Source organism: Callorhinchus milii, unplaced genomic scaffold (assembly GCF_018977255.1).
Source record: "Callorhinchus milii isolate IMCB2004 unplaced genomic scaffold, IMCB_Cmil_1.0 Scaffold17, whole genome shotgun sequence".
In the NCBI taxonomy this organism is placed as follows: domain Eukaryota; kingdom Metazoa; phylum Chordata; class Chondrichthyes; order Chimaeriformes; family Callorhinchidae; genus Callorhinchus; species Callorhinchus milii.
The window spans coordinates 5,020,396-5,039,051 of NW_024704758.1; the positions used below are offsets into that span (position 1 = coordinate 5,020,396).

Consider the following 18,656-nt stretch of genomic DNA (forward strand, 5'->3'; position numbering starts at 1 on the left):
TGCAGTATTTTGTGCTTTGCTTAAAGCAATGTCCCACAAACCGCCCTGAACTAAAGGACGAATTTTAGCTCTTGAGTATTGTTGGCCAGGACAACAGGAGGAATGCTCTTCTCTTGTCAAATAATGCCATGGGTTATCTAATTTGCCCCTGAACAGATTAACACAGAAAGGACGGCACTCCCAACAAAGAAGTACACCACTGCCCTGGAAGCTCAGTCCAGACTGTGCACACTGTTTGAACCCAGACACCAAAACTTTCTGTCTCAGGTGAGAGTATTACTGAGCCAGGCTGACAATCTACATAACGTGCTATATAACATACTCTGACAGACTGGGCCATGCAGTATGAGTGGTGGTGAGTCAGTTCTCTGAGCTGCTCTGGACCACCATCTGGTGGTTTATTTGTGGCAGTACATTGCCCAAACTCTTGGGGTAGGTGCAGAGCTCAACCCAACACCATGAATGACATGCAGGTAAGCAAAGGATACGTCTTTATTCTAAAGTCTCTCCCTGGACAGCCACTGACCCCCAACCCTCACAATACACTGTCCTGGACTGAGAGTGTTCATTGAGAACGGAGCAGCCGGGGTTGTATTAGTTCTGACGCTCAGTACAAACTTAATCCAAATTTGGCTACAATTTAGGATGTTTCCAACTAATAAGACTGGCCTTAAATTCTGTTCTCTTATTCTTTTGAACCTTGCTGATGTCCTCCTCTTTGACTTTGGCTGTTCTTGTGAATGTACGCCCAAAAGCTTACTTGGCTGCTGTATTTCCCTACACTTCAGAGCAAAGGATACGTCTTTATTCTAAAGTCTCTCCCTGGACAGCCACTGACCCCCAACTCTCATGAATGACCAATTTAGCACCGTTTGATCTTTAATTCCCACTTGAACAGACACACTGGAGCTTGGTTTTAACATCTCACCCGAAAGATGACAGTTCCATCAATGTAGCACTCCCCCAGCACTGCCAAGACTGAACTCGGGCTTGAATCCAAAACCTTGAAATGAAAGAACCAGTAAACTTCAAGCATGTCAGTCTGACTCCACCACCACCTTTTAATTGCAGGGGGATAAAATAATTGGCGTGTGGAGTTCCTAAGTGCGCGTGTGAGAAATGGTTAAAGACTTGAAGGGATGCAGCCCTCAAATGGTTAAGGACTGCAGCAGAATTACACTTATTTACACTAGAAGTGAGCTCTGACGAACTTCATCCTGGCAGCATCCCAAGCGATAAATACAAGATTTTTGGTCGCCTTCTCTTCAAACCAATTCCAGACAATCTGTTAACCAGCTCGCATCACACTGTGCAATGTGTCAGCTCTTCAGCACCAGCTCCCTTGTGGGTCTTAACTGGATACCACATTTTGCTTTCCTCAGAGTTCTCTTCCTATCTCGTGTATTGAACTAGAATCTCTTGTGTGCCTCTCAGCTCAAGAAGTTCCTCCTTTGTTGTCAGGGTATAGTAGACCTGTGTGGAACTATGTGTTTCTGTGTGTTCACACTGGTTCTGACTGCTGTCCTCCTTCACAGCTTCTATCCTGCCAGATTCTCCTGTTTGGGTGTGAGCACTGACATAGTGATCCGTGACCTGTTGCAGGTAATATTTGATGTGTTGGCTGAATGTGGCAGAAGGGGCTGCCACTTCCGTGGGGATTGGAGGGGAGATTGTTTTGTGGAATGGTTTAAGTGGCTACGCTGTAATGCTTTTGTGAGATGCATGTGCTGGCGTGATTTCTGTTCTGTACAGTAATTCTTGTGTTTGCAGTGTCAATTAGTGGATTGCTTTTCCAGCGGTAATCCCTTCAAAAAATAAATAAAATAATAATTTGGTCATTCAATCCACGACTGTTTGTGTTAATTCACTTTACTGTATATTCTGTGAAGTGCTTTGAGACGTCACAAAGACATCACAAAAACGCTATATCAAATGTAAGGATTATTATTATGGCTCTTTTAACGTCACAACATCTCAACACTCTTCACTGGGAATTATTGTTGATGATAATCTTGCATTTCATATAGCGCATTATCATGTCGTTGAGATGTCTTAAAAGTTTTTCAAAAAATATACAGGTAAGTGAATTGATTATTTTGTGGGTGAAATTCTGCATTCAACAACAATTTGCACTTATATAGTGTTCTCCATGTAGGGTAGTGTCTCAGAGCGCTTAAGATCTTCAGACCTAGATTAATGTCACCAATATCTTCTTTACAGGAACCCCAATCTCACTCCATCTCCATTAATAAACCAGTCACCCGTCGCACAAGGGAGGCAGCAGGCCAGCCGGTGGGAGTGATCAGCCCGGTGACTTGTAAATCCCACCACCCGTCCAGGGACGTGTGGAACACCACTGTGGGTAATGCGTCTGGAGATTATAGTTTAGAGATCCAGTTCAGTAGAGAGCTCGGCTCTAGAGGGAGGGCAGCCAGTGCTCACACCCCATTCAATGCTACAATTCAGGACTCTTTATACATCAAGATCATTGCACACAGCAATGCCACACAACTCTCACTCTACGTGGACTCCTGCATGATATCAACAGAGGAAGATTCCTCAGTATCCATCACACTTCTTCACCAAGGGTAAGCAGGTGATACTTTATAAAATATATTTCCCAAATTAGGTGCACAGGATGTGTCCCTCCAGGGAGAGTGCGATTCCATTCCAACAATCTCTCTGGAATTTCCATATGTACATGGGTTGCGTGGAATTCTCAGTTTGGTTTGGGTACGGTTAAGCACGGTGACTGCTTTTGTCAGACGCCTGGGTGACCCAAAAAAGCCAACCTAATACCAGTCCTGACTGAATTATCTGGGGATTGGCGGCTAAGGACACCAGGAGAAACTCTTTTTTGAATAATGCCATGAGACATTCAGCTGAAGAAGCTGGCAGAATCTTGCTTTATTTTTGGGATGAGACTTTAAGCCAACAATCCCCCAGTCTTACCTTCAAAGTACTGTGCCATGGGATCTTTAGCGTCCACCTGAATAGGCAGACGGGTCCTTCGTTTAATATCTCATCCAAAGGATAGCACTTCCGACAATGCAACCACCCCCGCTCAGGACTGAATTAGTGTCATCTTAGACATTGTGATTCCAAGTCCCAACGTGGGGTTTAAACCCACAACCTTCTCACTCAGAGGCAGAAGTGCTATCACTGAGCCAGGTTGACACAGGTCAATGGGTTTGAGATCAGATTAACGTGTAATGTGTTGATAACAATTGATTCTGATATATATGTATATGTGTGTTTGTGTTTTTTACAGCTGTTTAAATAACAGAAGAGTGGCAGAGCACCCTAGTGGAAATGGGAAGGAGAAGGTTTACTCAATAAAACTGTCCTCATTACCAAAGGGCACCTCACAGGTATGTTTCCTTATACTGAGGCTCAGCTGTGCAATAATCCCAGCACAGAGTTTAAATTCACTGGTATTTGAAGCCAGGGAGTAAACCACTGCTTGGTGTATGACTCGCTCCAAAACCCAGCTAGACAGCTGGCATCTAAACTTTGTGCTGTCAGGTAGAAGTAATAATAATACCTGCATTTGATACAGAGCCTTATTACGTCGTCAAGACATCTCAAAACACTTCACAGGATTTTACTGTGAAGTGCAATGACTATATTGCATTTTGGTGGCAAACATGGCAGCCAATTTATACACAGCAATGTCCCACTAATAGCTATGAACTGAGTAATCAATTTTATCTGGGGGATTGTTGGAGTGTCATCTTAAACTTCCACCCAGGTCTAGATTTACTCTATTAAGTGAGCATTTCAGTTTCCAGAATTTGGCGAGTTGTAGAATTCAGCCTAAGTTTCTCAAAAGAAAGTTGCAGAAAAACGGCAGCAAAATGAAGGTTGTGTTTATGAATTTGTTGAATTCTGGATGCTGTGAAATGCCGCGTTAATAGAGTGAATCTAGACCTGGGTGGGATTTTCCCCTCTTCAGTATACAGATGGGTGCGTAATGTGGGCAAGAGGCTGGATATGATGGAAAATGTTTTCTGTCAGAATAAATGGTTGTATTAAACTACAAAGCACTCAATAATCCCATGAACTAAGTTCTCCTGTTTTATAGGCAGGGAGGCATCCGATCACTTTTCTTCTTGCCCCCTCACACACACACACGATTGATATTTTGTCTAAGTAATTGGAGTTGAGGTACAGATCAGCCATCATGTCATAACAGGCTTGAGGGACTGAATGGCCTACTCCTGTTCCGATTTTCCTTTGTACCTATGTACGGGTTCCTTGCCTATAACCAGCCCTTTTCTCTGCTCTCTTCCGCCAGATATTTGTTACGTGTGATGTCCAATTGTGTCCTGATGTGTGCAGCTCTGGCCCATGCCTCCTGGGATGTGCGTTGGTCAGTGGGACCGAAGCAGAGCAGCACAGCACACAGCGAGTCAGGGCAGGACCCATCCACATCAGGAGCAAAGAGGACCAGTTTGGTGAGGGTGGAGTACGACGGGTCTGTAAGCTTATTATAACACTACAGTGATATTTTTTCCCTGGAGGGACACATCCTGCTTACTTCATTCTGGAAAGTATTAGGCCCAGATTGGCAAGAGTCGAGGCTTGGGAACCCCAAAGTGTGTGTTGGGGTACTGCTGGAATCTACCAGCTAAAAACGCACAGCTTGCCATTGAAATAACATTCCTTGCACCTGTACTGCCAAAATTATTATTATTATAACATCTCAAAAGAAATTTCTGTTAAGGCTTAATGACTAGTGTGTTTTTGGAGGTGAATGTGGCAGCCAATTTTGCACACAGCAATGTCCCACAACTGCCACGAAGTAAATAGTCAATTTATCTGGTGGATTGTTGGTCAGAACATCGGAAGAAACTCCCTTCAGATTTAACCTAAACACTAGGTAATAAATCCCAGGTGTTTAGCACACAGCCATAACCAGTCTTCTTTTACTCCTGCCTATGAAATAGGTTGACACAAACTCAGGCTTACAGCTGATTGTCTGGCAGTGCAAGGTGCTGGTAACAGCTTGAAGCAGTATGTTCACTCTGAAAGTGTCTAACCTTTTGCTTCTGTATGCTGGAATTTTCCATTTTGTTAATAAACAGGCGCTGGGAGTCCAACAGCCAAAGCTGCCAAGTCAATGCGCTAACGTATCAATTTAAACAGAGCATTAGACCTTTAAGTATTAGATCATTCATTCTTGCAGACTTTGGAGACGGGAAATATTTATAATAATAATAATCCTTGCGATTGATATAGCGCCTGTGCTACGCCCCTAACCTCTGGAACTCCTCAATCACTCTGTCTCACCTCCTCTTTGTCTCTTTAAATCCCACTTTAAGACTTACCTCTTCAACAGCACTTATGGTCACCTCCCCCACCCCTTTCTCTCGCTCTGTGACCACCCATGTCTTTGTGCTCCGTGATGCTATCCATCCTCAAGGGTGCTATAGAAACATGAGTAGGTTATTCAGCCCCTCAAGCCTGTTCTGCCATTTTATAAGATCATGGCTGATCTTTACCTCAAGTCCAGTTACCTGCCATATCCCCATATCCCTTAATACCCTGACCTAACAATATAAATGCAAGCTGTTGTCATTTGAGACATTTCAAAGGGTCTTCACAGGATTTAATGAGAAGTGCAGTGACTGCATTTGACATTCATAGTTCATAAGGTAAGTTTTGGTGTGATAATGAGGCTTTGTAGTGATGTAGAAATGGAAGATGTTGAATGACTTAGGGTCTCACAGTTTATCCTGTGAAGCGCTCCCAATGTGAGAGTATCAAATATTAGGATTGCTGTTAACTCCACAAATGGGGCTCTAATCTCCGCCAAAGTGCCCCTCACTCAGCCGGGAGTTCAAACATTTTGGTCTTTCTCTCCACCCCCAGACCGTAACTATGCAGCCATGACGGTGGGGCTGGTGCTGGGAGGTGCGGTACTCTACGTGGTACTGGTTTTGGTAAAGAAATCGTTTGCGGGGTTGTCGCACAGAAGCATCATTCGATCCCGAGCCCGACTCACAGTGTGAGGAGGTGAGAAGCAAAGTGGACGCAACGGGGAGCATGAATTGTCTGGCCACGCACCACTGCATCAATGGGATTCGGGGGCGAGTAAAGAGGCGTTTTTGTGTTTCCTTTGGATCAGGACATAAGTGGGGAGTGTTTTGTATTTCTTGGGTTCGGGATGTAATTGGGAGGTATTTTTTGGGGGTGAGCTCGGGACGTAAGAGGAGGTGATTTGTGTTTTTTGGGTTCGGGATGTAAGGGGGGGTGGTTTTAGGCTCTGGATGTAAGGGGCTGTTTTGTGTTTTTTGAGCTTGGGACATAAGGGGGAGGTGTTTTGTGTTTTTGGGGTTCAGGACGTAAGGGGGAAGAGGAGGTCAAGTCTGGTGAACCATGTGCTGGTTGAGCCTGGGGATCAAATTAAGGTTTTGCATATGCTCAGTTGGGTGCATTTGACTGGAAGCCCGTTGGGACCCACTCATGCTTTTTCGGCGTGAGGTAAAATAAACACGTTATAACTTTTACTCAGTGTGTGGATTAATTCCTTATAACCCCCTTTTGCTTTTATATAGCGCCCCTCATGTAGGAGTGTCTTGTAGCACTGCAGTGGTGGGGTTAGATGCTGAGAAAGGGGATGGGTGGAGATGACTGGATTAATAATAATAATACATGCATTTAATACACAATACAAACTGTAGCACCTTACCACACTGTTGAGACTTATCAAAACGCTTCACAGAATGTATGGATTGACTGTATATTTTGTCGGCAAAACTCAGTAGCCAATTGTGCACAGCAATATCCCATAAACAGTTGTGGATTGAGTGACCAATTTATTATTTTTTTGATGGGACTAGCCCAGAAAGCAATCTGCGAATCGACTAGTAACCGGGTTCCTACTTACTGCCAGATAAACAGGAGTGTGGAGTAAGGAAAAACTTGCCTAATGTTTCACCCTGCCCAGGAATCAAACCCAGGTCCTCTCCCTTGCGAGGCGCATATGCTACAGAATTCCTACCATTGGTGTTAAGATGGGATTTATAGGTAAAGAAGGGGCAAAGCAATGTCAATAGGGTCAGCGAGAACCCTTCCCTTACTTGGGAGAAACGTTATAAATTGGTCGTGAATTCTAGCACCGAGCGTGCCTCGTATATCAGAGCACTGGAATTCACCTCCTCCCACTCACCCCGCTCTCTGTTCCAGGTCTCGAAAGCTGGTTTATTTCATGATCATTGTACACTGCTCGCAGATTGGAATTTTTTTATTTAAAAAAAGTTGCTTCTTGTAATCAAACAAGCTTGATTTGGGGGAAAAACACAAATGCAAAAAGTTTTTTTTTAAACACACGCACATAAAATTGGCTCAAACGGTTATAATAATCCTTGCAGAGCTCCTTTCAGGAAGACATCAAAAACCCTTCACAGGCTTGACTCTAAACGCATAGTGATTGTGTGTTTGATAAGCCATTATAGCAGACATTTTACATATAGCAATGTCCCACAAATAGACATTAAGTGAACAACCATTCTTATCTGAGGCCAGGTCACCTTGTTTTAACGTCTCATCTGAAGGACGGCATCCCAACAGCACGGCACACCTTTGTCACTGCAGTGGAATGTCTGGCTAAACCGAGTTTAAAGCCCCAAAAACCCATCGTCCAACTAGACAATTCCACATATCCGTGCACTGGACATGTGGAATACATTCATGCAACTTTCCCTGAATTTAGAGAGCACTCTTTCCTAATTCTGGAGAGTATTAGGTGTAGGTTGTGGACCAGAGTGTTTAACTGGAGTTTTACCAGCTAAAACCACAGTTTAGTATTGAGAGCTTTGTTGGACAAGACTTGATGGACCAAACGGCTTCCTTCTGCTCTTCACATTTCTATTATTCATTAGTGCTTTGAATTGTTAAAACACCCCCATCCCGCACCCCCTTACGTCCTGAGCCGAAAAAACACAAAACACCCCCCACTTACGTCCCGAGCTCAAAAAAACAAATCCCCCCTTGCATCCCGAGCCCAAAAAACACAAAACACCCCCTCCTTACGTCCTAAGTTCAAAAAAAAACACAACCCCAACGCCCCCCCCTCCGCCCCCCTTAGGTCCTGAGCCCAAAAAGCACAACACCCCTCCTTATTTCCCGAGCCCAAAAAACCTGATCGGTTCTTCATTCTCTCACAATCATAGCAAGTGGCTTAAAGGGAAATGTTCCAGTACCTTGTTCAGGATTTCACCCCTCAACGCCCGGGAGGAATGGTTAAAGAAATACATGTGCAAATAAGAGATTGATTTGCTTTGTTTTGGTTTCATGCAAACAGCCCTAGTATTACAAACTACAATGCTTTTATTCCTGTTGCTGCAACCCTGAATACTAATAATCATTGCATTTGATATAGCACGTTTCATTCAGGTTGGAAATCTCAAAGTGCGTCTCACAATTTACTGTAAAGTGCTACATTGTGACTGTATTTTGTTGGCAAATTAACCTCTCAACTTGGAGCCTGGCATGTGAATGCCAGTCTCGGATGGTATTGGCCTTCCAGTCTCACTGCGACAGAGGAGAATAAGAAGAGGAATAGAATCAGAGAGCAATTTGCAATCTTAAGTACTTTATTCAGTTTCAAAGCAGATAAGAAATCCTTGAGGGAGGGGGAAGAATGGCCAGAGAGGTTCCCATAACAGATAGGTCTAATATCCACTACTTTAAGCCCCAACACTTCACCAGCAATTTGTCAATCGTGTTCTTATGTTGTGGTCACATCCCTCTTCAACAGGACTAGAGTATCATCCAAGGAGACTGACTCCCATATTAAGCAGTGTTTCTGGCTAAAATACAGATGAAAAGAAAAACTTGCATTGTTTTACAGCACCTTATCAGGGTTGCAACATTTCAAAGAGCTTCACAGTAATTACTGTCAAGTTTAGTGCCTGTTTTTGTCGGCAGATATTTCTGCTGGCGAGGTCTCATTGACCCCTCAAGAGGAATGATCAATACATCTGGGGGATTGCAGGCCTCAAGTAAACTCTCTCCATCAATCACAGGGAGAATGTCATAATTAACAGGGATACAGTCTTAAACAATAGTGCATTAAGAGTGGAAAAAGCCAGGAATGTATAAACCAAAACCATTAACAGGGCTTTCCATCTAGTCACAGTTGACGTGGGTGCAGTTTTACTGGGTAAGAATGACATCAGTGATCCTGACCAAAATGATTGTTGTTCTTGGCTTGTAAAAACGTTCAGAGTTTGGTCCAGCAAGCTATTTCCACGAAGCCAAGGTGGGGGGGTGTGGGGTGAGCCCATGTTTGATGGATGCTGCTGGTTTCATGGGGGAGGGGGTATCCACCAGCGATATGCCCTATAAAGGGTGGACAACGAAGAGGTTGGGATCTTGCTCTGCCCTTGATTCACTTCATCCAGCCCAGTCACATGTTCTGCAGACTCCGCACACCAGCATGGACTAAAGAGGAATTATTTCCTGAAAGGTCAAAGAACTTGGATGAGATCAAGCGATGTAACTTGTATAAGGGAGGTTTAAAATAACAAGCAGATCAGGGAATCTAGAATACAAAATTTCCAACAGATTTCCTTATTAAGAAATCCCATTCGCATTTGGGGACTTAATAATAATAATCCTTAAGCACTTCACAGAATATGCTGTAAAGTGATTTGACTGTATATTTGTGGGCGAAACGCAGCAGCAAATTGCACACAGCAGTGTCCCACAAACAGTCGTGGATTGAAAATGACCCATTTATTATACTTTTTTTGTTTTGGAGGGATTATTATTAGGCGTGTGGAGTAAAGAAACTTGCCCAAGGTTTTGCCCTGCCTGGAATTGAACCCAGTGTCTCGCTTGCAAGGCGAGTGCTCTAACTGCTGAGCTACAGAACTCCACGACTTGGACTTCTTCCAATACCCAGAATTATGTCACATTGACGCAAAGTCAATTGTATTGACTGACCGGAAGTCTATGTAGACAATCTACATATGGAGCAGAAGGGAGGGTAACATTTATTGGAGAGAACCATCCCGAACTTCTTTTGTTTCTTCATCGCTCTTCAAAGCATGATCCAGACATGCCAAGCTTTGTTTGCATCAATTTATTATCCCCCACATCCACAGGTCAGGACACAGGGGCCCATGAGCTGCACTTTCATTCTTAGAAGCCACTTCACACTATGAACTATCACACAGAATATACAGAGGCACTTAGGCATGTGATGGACTGCATGCAACAGCAAGACAGCCAAAACAAGAGGCATAAGTTCAGGAATGTAGAGAGCAATTTCAGGACAGACAATGAGAAGCATTTCTTTACCCAGAAGATAATTAACAACTAACATTCCTGGGGTTACCAGGAATGATGGACGAGGCCAGACAATGGAACTCATTTTTGAAACGGTTTGGTAATAATAATTAACAATAATAATAATAATCCCTGAATTTATTATAGTGCCTTTCATACTGGTGGGAAGGCTCAAAGTACTTAGCAGGATTTACAGTAAAGTTTAGACTATGTATTTTGGCGGCAAAATTCTGTGATGGAAGGATGAGATCAAAGGGCCTTCTTCTGAACTCCTCATGACCCTGACATCGGCTGAGACATACCCACCTGCAATTTAATGAACCCGGTCACTCCGTTTGGGAAGCGTCCTCAAATTCCATGGCAGGTTTTGCTTTTTGGCTGGAGGTGCCGCTCACCTTACATTGCAGAGAAGAATGAGGTTCTGGACGGCGGTGAGAGTTGACTGGTCGTTCTGTCCCGTTATCAGGTGCCGATCAACCACCACATGGACGGCATCAGGTTCACTCGCTGAAAGGAAATTCAGATGTGACTGTGTGGACGTCATAATGGGAATCATTGAAGAACTATATTCAAAACATCTCAAAGCAATTCATAATAATTCCTCTCAAGTGTAGTGACTTTTGTTTGCAGCCATTTTGCGTGTAAGAAAGTCCCAGTGACTGAAAAGACTACCATAATCCATGGTACACGCTAAGTGTCAAAACAGCCCAACCACCACAATCATCAATTTTTCACAAAGATCCTTTACAAAGATGTCCTCCTGATGTGAATGATGCTTTTATAAAATTCAAGGATTATTATTATCATCATTATAATCTTGAAGCAGAACTAGGCAGTGAGTTAATGAAATAATAATCCTTGTATTTGATACCGAGCCTTTCACGTCGGTAGGACATCTGAAAGCGCTTGACAGGATTTAGTGACTGTGTACTCTGCAGGTAAGACTTACCACTAAAGGTGGCTCCGGAGTCCTTCACAAAGTCTTCCACAATAATTGGGAGGCTGGCAAAGTCTTTCCTCCTCACCAACTCAAACACAGACATCTGTAAAGAGAATTGGACAATTGAACCGAGGATGGAAACAAACTGGGGATTTCCTCTGGATCGCACTGTTTCTGCCATGGCCTATACAGGACTGGCATCCACATGGCACATCTGTTACCCAGCTCAGCAATTTCTTGCGTCAACGACAGGAACATCATTACATCTAATTCATTTCTCTAAAGTGCAATACCACCAACACATTGCATTTATTTAACAGCAACAGTGACTGCTGTGCTTTAGCTGCTCTAAGAACTAAAAAAAATGTGGGCACTCAATCCACGACAGTTCGGCTGCCGCATTTTGCCAACAAAATACAGTCAATCCACTTTACAATATATATTCTGTGCAGCGCTTTGAAACAACTTATTGACGTGATAAGGAAAGGATTATTACTGTATTTCCACTGACAGATAAAACTGAGAGGTAATTCTAGTCTTACGTGTGGTATGAGCCGAGCTTTCACATGGAGACCGTAATCAAACTTGTTTAACAGGCTCATCTAAACAAGAGCTGGAGCCATCCAAACAGCGCTAGGCAGGTCTCCCAAGCAAGAGCCAAGTCCCAGGGCTCATTAAAGCAATCTGAGGTCAAACACTAATATGTATTCTGTGCTCTTACCCCAGTGACACTGTATCCCTGGAAAGACCACGACTTGTCCTCGTTTGTAGCGCAGCACAAAGCAGCGACTCCATGTCCCACGGCACAAATCAGCTCTGCAATTGCGCCAAATAAACATTCAGAAACTGCAGGTAAACCCACCTCCCTCTTTTGAGCAAACATCTTTGTGAGTTCGGATACTTAAAAACTTACAAAGATACAGAATTGAAGGCAGCCACTCGCCCACTATGTCTGCGTTTGCTCTTTTAAGAGCAATCCTTTCAGTCTCTTTCCTCATACACCTATAGTTGACTTCTTTTCAGATATTTATCCAGTTCTCTTTGAAAGCTAATATGGTTTCTGCCTCAAACACAACTCCCAGCAAGGCATTCCATATCCTAACTAACTACTCTGTGTGTAAAAAAAAATGTCTCCTAACCTCCCCATTTGCTTGTTTGCTAGGTATTTTGTATTTATGCCCTCTAATGAAAAATAAATTGATGAAATGTTGCTGTACTGTGTAGACCTTCTGAACCCATCAGTGCCAGGAGTCAGGAGTGCACCTCACTACTGGGACCACGGTACAATAATGAACTGAGCCTGTATTAAGGTTTCTATTGAAAACACATGAGCTGCAAAGTAAAACTAAAGACCACGGTATGATTTAACAATACAGATGGCAGTGGTAAAGACTCACAGGGCCAAATGGCCTCCTTCTCTGCTGAAAATCTGTTTAATTATAAACTACACTATCAACACGTAGCGGATTAGACATGGCCCCAATAAAGGTAAAGCTTCCCCCAAAGAACCACGATTGAGTTCGTCATTCCTCATAGCTCACTTTTCTAAGTCTGTAAGGACAAAGAAACCAACATGTATTGAAAATATCAGTACATTTATTCGAGTGATATCTGTCTCCAAAGACATTATCACAAACACTATAGATTGTTACACATATCTATTGTAAACTGTAGTCCGGGTTATATCATAGAATAGAATCATAGACTCGTATAAGCACAGAAGAAGGCCATTCGAGCCATCATGCCTGTGCCGGATGTCTGAAATGCGGAGTATCCAATTAGTCCCACTCTTAACCCATTGCCTTGTCATTTTTTTCCTTTTCAAGTACATATCCAATTCCTTTTTGAAAGTTATTATTGAATATACTTCCAACACCTTTTCAGGCAGTGCATATATATAGAGGTTACACAGAATACAACGCTCACTTTTCTCAGTGTAGAAGTGCTGAAGAATCTTGGCCAGGTATCCGCTGGTTGCTAGATCCACCAAAGCGCCAGGACAGTTAGGGATGAGGATTGCATTGTATCGTGCTCCTGGGAATGGAAAACAGCAATTAATAGGAAGCTCCATGACAGAGGATTAGCACTGTTTCTGTTCCAAACTTTAGCTTATGATTCTTTTTCCTGAGTGCCTCTCAAACTTCTTAAAACTTGCAATTTGTCAGCCAGGAAACTATGAAGCGCTCCCTTTCTTTTCAAAGGCAAGTTTCCTTACTCCACATGCCTGGTTATCCAGCAGTAAGTAGGAAGCCAGGTGTTAATCGATTGGCGGATCATTTTCCGGTGGTAATTATCCCTCCAAAAAAAAATGCGGTACTCAATCTACGACTGTTTGTGGGACACTGCTGTGTGCAATTAGCTGGTGCATTTTGCCCACAAATACATTTAATTCACTTTATAGTATATTCCCCAAAGCCCTTTCACGCATCTCAACGACTTGATAAGGCGCTATGTCAAATGCATGGATTATTATTAATAGGATCATGCACCTTAGTTTACCTTCTTGTCTGAAGGATGCCACCTCTTCCCACAATGTCCGACAATGCAGCGTTCCCCAGCACTGCGTCAATGTAAACTACATGATCTCAAAGAGTCAGAAGCCAGACTGCTACCAACAGAGCCAGTCAATTGTTTGAATGTTCATTTTTCCGCATACCAAAGCAGTTAACCTGGGACCTCACAGTGGACAAGAATCTTACCATCGATGGACTCCAGTTTGGCTGGGTTTGAACATGGTTTCATGCGAAAGTCCTGAATCCAGCGCAAGTTATTCTCATCCAGATCCACAAAGTCCATGGGTTTCCCCTGTTACACACACAGATCATTGTAGGAAAACATAATTCTATAATGTTGAATTTTTAACAAAATATTTGAGGGTAAATATAGGAGGTAACATGAACAGCCATTAGGTGAATGTCTGATTCATCTGGTCAGAACACTGGTAGAAACTGCTGTCTCGTATCCAATACTGTCGCTGGATCCTTTAACATCCACTTGGACAGGACTGGGTCTTGGTAAATGTCTCATCCAAAGGATGATAGCTCTAAAAATGCAGCGCTCCGCCCAACTCAGCACTGGGATATCGGCCTGGACTGTCAGCTCTAACATGGAAACTCAATCTGTAACCTTTTGATCCATCGACGAGAGTGCTATCAATTGATCAAACTTAGAGAAATGAGATTCCACCCAATGGCTGATAATTTGCAGTCGGCCGCCCCCTCCCTCACACAACAGGAGAAGGACACAAGTTCATCCCCTCTTAGCTTAGAATCAGCTGTGCTGCTTTCTGTTCTTTCTCAAACATAGACACATGGCCTTTGTGACCAAACACAGTGTTCACAGTGGGTCTGACCAGCGAACTTAAATAACACCAACCTGCACTTATACAGTGCTTTTCATATAGGGTGAATATCTCTCAAGAGCACTTCTCTGACGATGGAGAACACTAAGTTGGTAGGAAAGGAAGGAGAATTTAAAAACGTGGACTAAAAACATGGTGAAAGAAATATGTTTTTAAGAGGGTTTTGAAATCAGGGAGAAAAGGAGTGAGGCAATGGGAATTGGGGAGGAGGTTCCAGAGAGAAAGTGGCTCAGTGACTGACAGCTGGTGGGGCAAAGGGAGTAACTTTCATTCTAACGCTCTGAATACCATCCTGGCATAAAGAAAGAATCAAGAGCACTCACCCCTGGAGTGGCAATCTGCAAGTTAAAGGCTGTGCTACATATTGTATAGGAGTGATAAAGTGATTGGGCTGACACACCTGAGGGGAAAAACAGAAAAGAAAACACAAGTGTAATAGTTCAGTACATTCTCTTATAACCTAGCCTTCATAATCCCTGCGTAACCGAGACCAAATATGATGAGGTGAATTTGCATTCAAGATGGGCTGAATGGCCTCTTTCTGGGCTACGGGTGCCAACTCTAGTTGGACGTGGAAGTCAGAGGGTGGGAAGTCCTCCTGACGTGAAAGGCGCTGTACAAATGTCATTTGTCGTTGAATGGTTGGTATCATAAAGTAAGATATCCCTTCCAAGTCCTGCCGGTGAGCCAGGCTATGCTGTGCCCGCCATCAGCAGTGCCCGGGAGTACTGCCAGGCTTGGGAAGCGGACTGTAGGCCCCCACGGAGGGCTGGTCTGGTTACGACATTCCGTTGCCAAGCGCGTCACCTTGGATCCAGCTCAGCTCCACGAAAACCTCGCCTACATCCCCCCCCCCCCCCCCGCCTCCCACCGCCCCCGAGGGTTGGACGAATTGGAAATTGACCACTCCTTGCTACTCCATAGAGGCGGCGAGGCATAATCTTGGGGCTACGTTTGGGTTAGTGTTTGATTGACTTTGATCGAATAATAATAATAATGACAACAACAAATAATAAGCCTCGGATTTGACGTCGCGTCTTATCACGTCGTCGAGGCGTCTCAAAAGCGCTTCGCAGGATAATACAGTGAAGCGGATTCGACTGTGTTTAACTTACCTTGTGCCGCGGAGCTCAGCACGATCAGGCAGGTGGGCTTGGCAGCCATGGGGGTGGGGGGGAGGTCTGCTCAGCGCTCGGTGGTGGTGGGGGGAGGGGGAGGGAGAGTGTTGGATCTCTGAGGCTGGACTCAAGGCCCAGTCGCTAATTGATAATATTGTATTAATATATTAAAAGGATTTATCGATAATAAACCACTCATCAATAATAATAATAACAACAATAATAAGCCCCGCCCCAGCCTGTCACACACTGCCCCCCCCCCCCGCAGCCTCTCTGATAACGATTTATTATCTTTATTTATCCTCATAAACCTTATTTACTATCTTTCCTCCAATCTCTGCCCCTCCAACACCCCCCACACCCCCCCCCCACACCCCCCCCACCCCCACCCTCACACACACACCCCCCCCACACCCCCCACACACACACCCCCCACCCCCCACACACACACCCCCCACACACTCCCTCACCCCCCCCCACCACCCCCCACCCCCACCCCCACACCCCCCACACACCCACACCCCCACACACACACACCCCCCACCCCCCCACACACCCCCCCCACACACACACCCCCCCACCCCCCCCCCCCACACACACACACAGACCCCCCACCACACACACCCACACAGTCACTCCCCCACCCCACACACACACACACACAGACCCCCACCCCCACCCCCACACACCTCTCTCCCTGTCTGTCTGTCTGTGTGTGTGTGTCCCTCTATCCGGTCCCCCCCGGTGTCCCCCTCAATCCCGTCCCCCCGGAGCCACCCGACCCACTTCCTCGCGTTCCTCTTTCTTTTCGTCCCCCCACTCCTCCCCTTCAATGTCTGTGTCTCTTATCTGTGTGTATGTGTTTGTGAGTGTGTCCCTCTCTCTGTGTCTGTGAGTGTGTCTCAGTATCTATTAGTGTGTCTCTGTCTGTGAGTGTGTGTGTGTCTGAGTGTGTGTGTGTGTCTCTGTCTGTGAGTGTGTGTGTGTCTGAGTGTGTGTGTGTGTCTCTGTCTGTGAGTGTGTGTGTGTCTGAGTGTGTGTGTGTGTCTCTGTCTGTGAGTGTGTGTGTGTGTCTCTGTCTGTGAGTGTGTGTGTGTCTCTGTGAGTGTGTGTGTGTCTCTGTGAGTGTGTGTGTGTGTCTGTGAGTGTGTGTGTGTCTCTGTGAGTGTGTGTGTGTCTCTGTGAGTGTGTGTGTGTCTCTGTGAGTGTGTGTGTGTCTCTGTCTGTGTCTGTGAGTGTGTGTCTCTCTGTGTCTGTGAATGTGTGTGTGTCTCTGTCTGTGTCTTTGGGTGTGTGTGTATCTGTCTGTGAGTGTGTGTGTGTCTCTGTCTGTGAGTGTGTGTGTGTCTCTGTCTGTGAGTGTGTGTCTGTCTCTCTGTGAGTGTATGTGTGTGTCTGTCTGTGTCTGTGAGTGTGTGTCTATGAGTGTGTGTGTGTCTCTCTGTGTCTGTGAGTGTGTGTGTGTGTCTCTCTGTGTCTGTGAGTGTGTGTGTGTCTCTGTCTGTGAGTGTGTGTGTGTCTCTGTCTGTGTCTGTGAGTGTGTGTCTCTCTGTGTCTGTGAGTGTGTGTGTGTGTGTCTCTGTCTGTGAGTGTGTGTGTGTGTGTGTGTCTGTCTGTGAGTGTGTCTCTGTGTCTGTGAGTGTGTGTGTGTCTCTGTCTGTGAGTGTGTGTCTGTGTCTGTGAGTGTGTGTGTGTGTCTCTGTCTGTGAGTGTGTGTGTGTGTCTCTCTCTGTCTGTGAGTGTGTCTGTGAGTGTGTGTGTCTCTGTCTGTGTCTGTGAGTGTGTCTCTGTCTGTGAGTGTGTGTGTGTGTGTCTCTCTATGTCTGTGAGTCTCCCTGTGTCTGTCTGTGAGTGTGTGAATCTCTCTCACTGGGTCTCTGTCTCTGTGTCTGTGTGGAGCGCTGGTCTCTGAGAGGCTCCTGTAGCTCCCACCAAGTGGGCCACCCATATTTTGTTGAAGAAGAAATTAATAGAATTGTTTTGCGACAATCCAAACTGTGTTATTTCCCCATGTTTCGTTTTGATCAATAAAGTGAAAAAATGTAGGTTGGCAGTAAAATGTACCTCAATCGCATCAATCAACCCTCCACCACCCCCCGCAAGTTTCCACAAAACAGGGCAAATATTTCCACACTTTCCTATTGACCCAGCTCATAGCTCGTTCCACAAACACTCGGCATCCTCCCGACGTGAAAGGCGCTCTATAAATGGAATCTTGTTGTTGTTGTTGTTGTTGTATCATCCAGTTGCTCTCCTCTGCACTGCCTTCAAGGCCTCAATGTCGTAATGGTAAAAAAAAACGCTAGCCACTTTTTTATACGTCTAAAATCCCGAAATGTAAAAAAAAATTGTCGCTTCAAAAAAGTGGAACCTATAAATTTTCTTGTCACATTTCTATCCTTGGGCTTCAAACACTTTGCGGGATGTCAGAAATGGAAATAACAAACTGATCTGCTGGCTACAGACTGGGCTGTCCAGCATCGGATGTGAATGGAGCACTATTTAATAATAATAATAATAATAATAGGCATCTCAAAGCGCTTCGCAGAATACTGTGAAGTGAATTGACTGTACATTTTGTGTTCTCATTGTGGATTGTGAGTAAAGAAAGAGATGTTTATAGCACATTATCACATAGAAACTTCCCTAAATGTAGTGACTGTTGCTGAAAACAGACTCAACAGTTGTCCTTCGGAGGAGATGTTAAACCAAGGTTCCATCGGTGCCTTTTCAGCTGGGAATAAGAAATCCCATGGCAATCCCCAGATACAACTATCATTCACTTTGTGGCTATTTGTGAGATATGGCTGGGTGCAAATTGGCTGCCGCGCTCGGCCACTAAATTTTACAGTAAATTCTATGAAGCGTTACCAACGTGAAAGGCAATATATAAAATGCAAAGATTATTATTTTTATTTGCTTCTGCAATAACCCACAA

The 18,656-nt window shown here is 44.5% G+C and overlaps 2 protein-coding genes across 4 annotated transcripts; one reads left to right on the forward strand and one right to left on the reverse strand.

Annotated features, from left to right (window-relative positions):
* The first annotated feature begins 991 nt into the window (after nt 1-991).
* On the forward strand, nt 992-6,504 carry LOC103174874. Of its 3 annotated transcripts, none has more exons than XM_007887466.2 (5): nt 992-1,602; nt 2,221-2,588; nt 3,272-3,371; nt 4,298-4,481; nt 5,875-6,504. In XM_007887466.2, exons 1-5 carry the CDS (start codon nt 1,486-1,488, stop codon nt 6,012-6,014), a joined length of 909 nt encoding a protein of 302 aa, XP_007885657.2. In that variant the 5' UTR covers nt 992-1,485; the 3' UTR covers nt 6,015-6,504. The 3 variants fall into 3 exon arrangements, with proteins under 3 accessions (XP_007885657.2, XP_007885658.2, XP_007885659.1); XM_007887467.2 differs by having other exon boundaries at nt 4,298-4,457; XM_007887468.2 differs by having other exon boundaries at nt 4,298-4,477; nt 5,875-5,929.
* A 2,078-nt stretch (nt 6,505-8,582) lies between these two features.
* On the reverse strand, nt 8,583-16,437 carry gatd1 (glutamine amidotransferase class 1 domain containing 1). The gene is made up of 9 exons (XM_042341637.1): nt 16,408-16,437; nt 15,716-15,859; nt 14,924-15,000; nt 13,939-14,044; nt 13,166-13,273; nt 11,961-12,055; nt 11,249-11,342; nt 10,695-10,806; nt 8,583-9,468 (listed from the first exon to the last, which is right to left on the reverse strand). The coding sequence occupies exons 2-9, from the start codon at nt 15,762-15,764 to the stop codon at nt 9,462-9,464; spliced, it is 648 nt and encodes a 215-aa protein (XP_042197571.1). The 5' UTR covers nt 15,765-15,859; nt 16,408-16,437; the 3' UTR covers nt 8,583-9,461.
* Between the last annotated feature and the right edge of the window lie 2,219 nt (nt 16,438-18,656).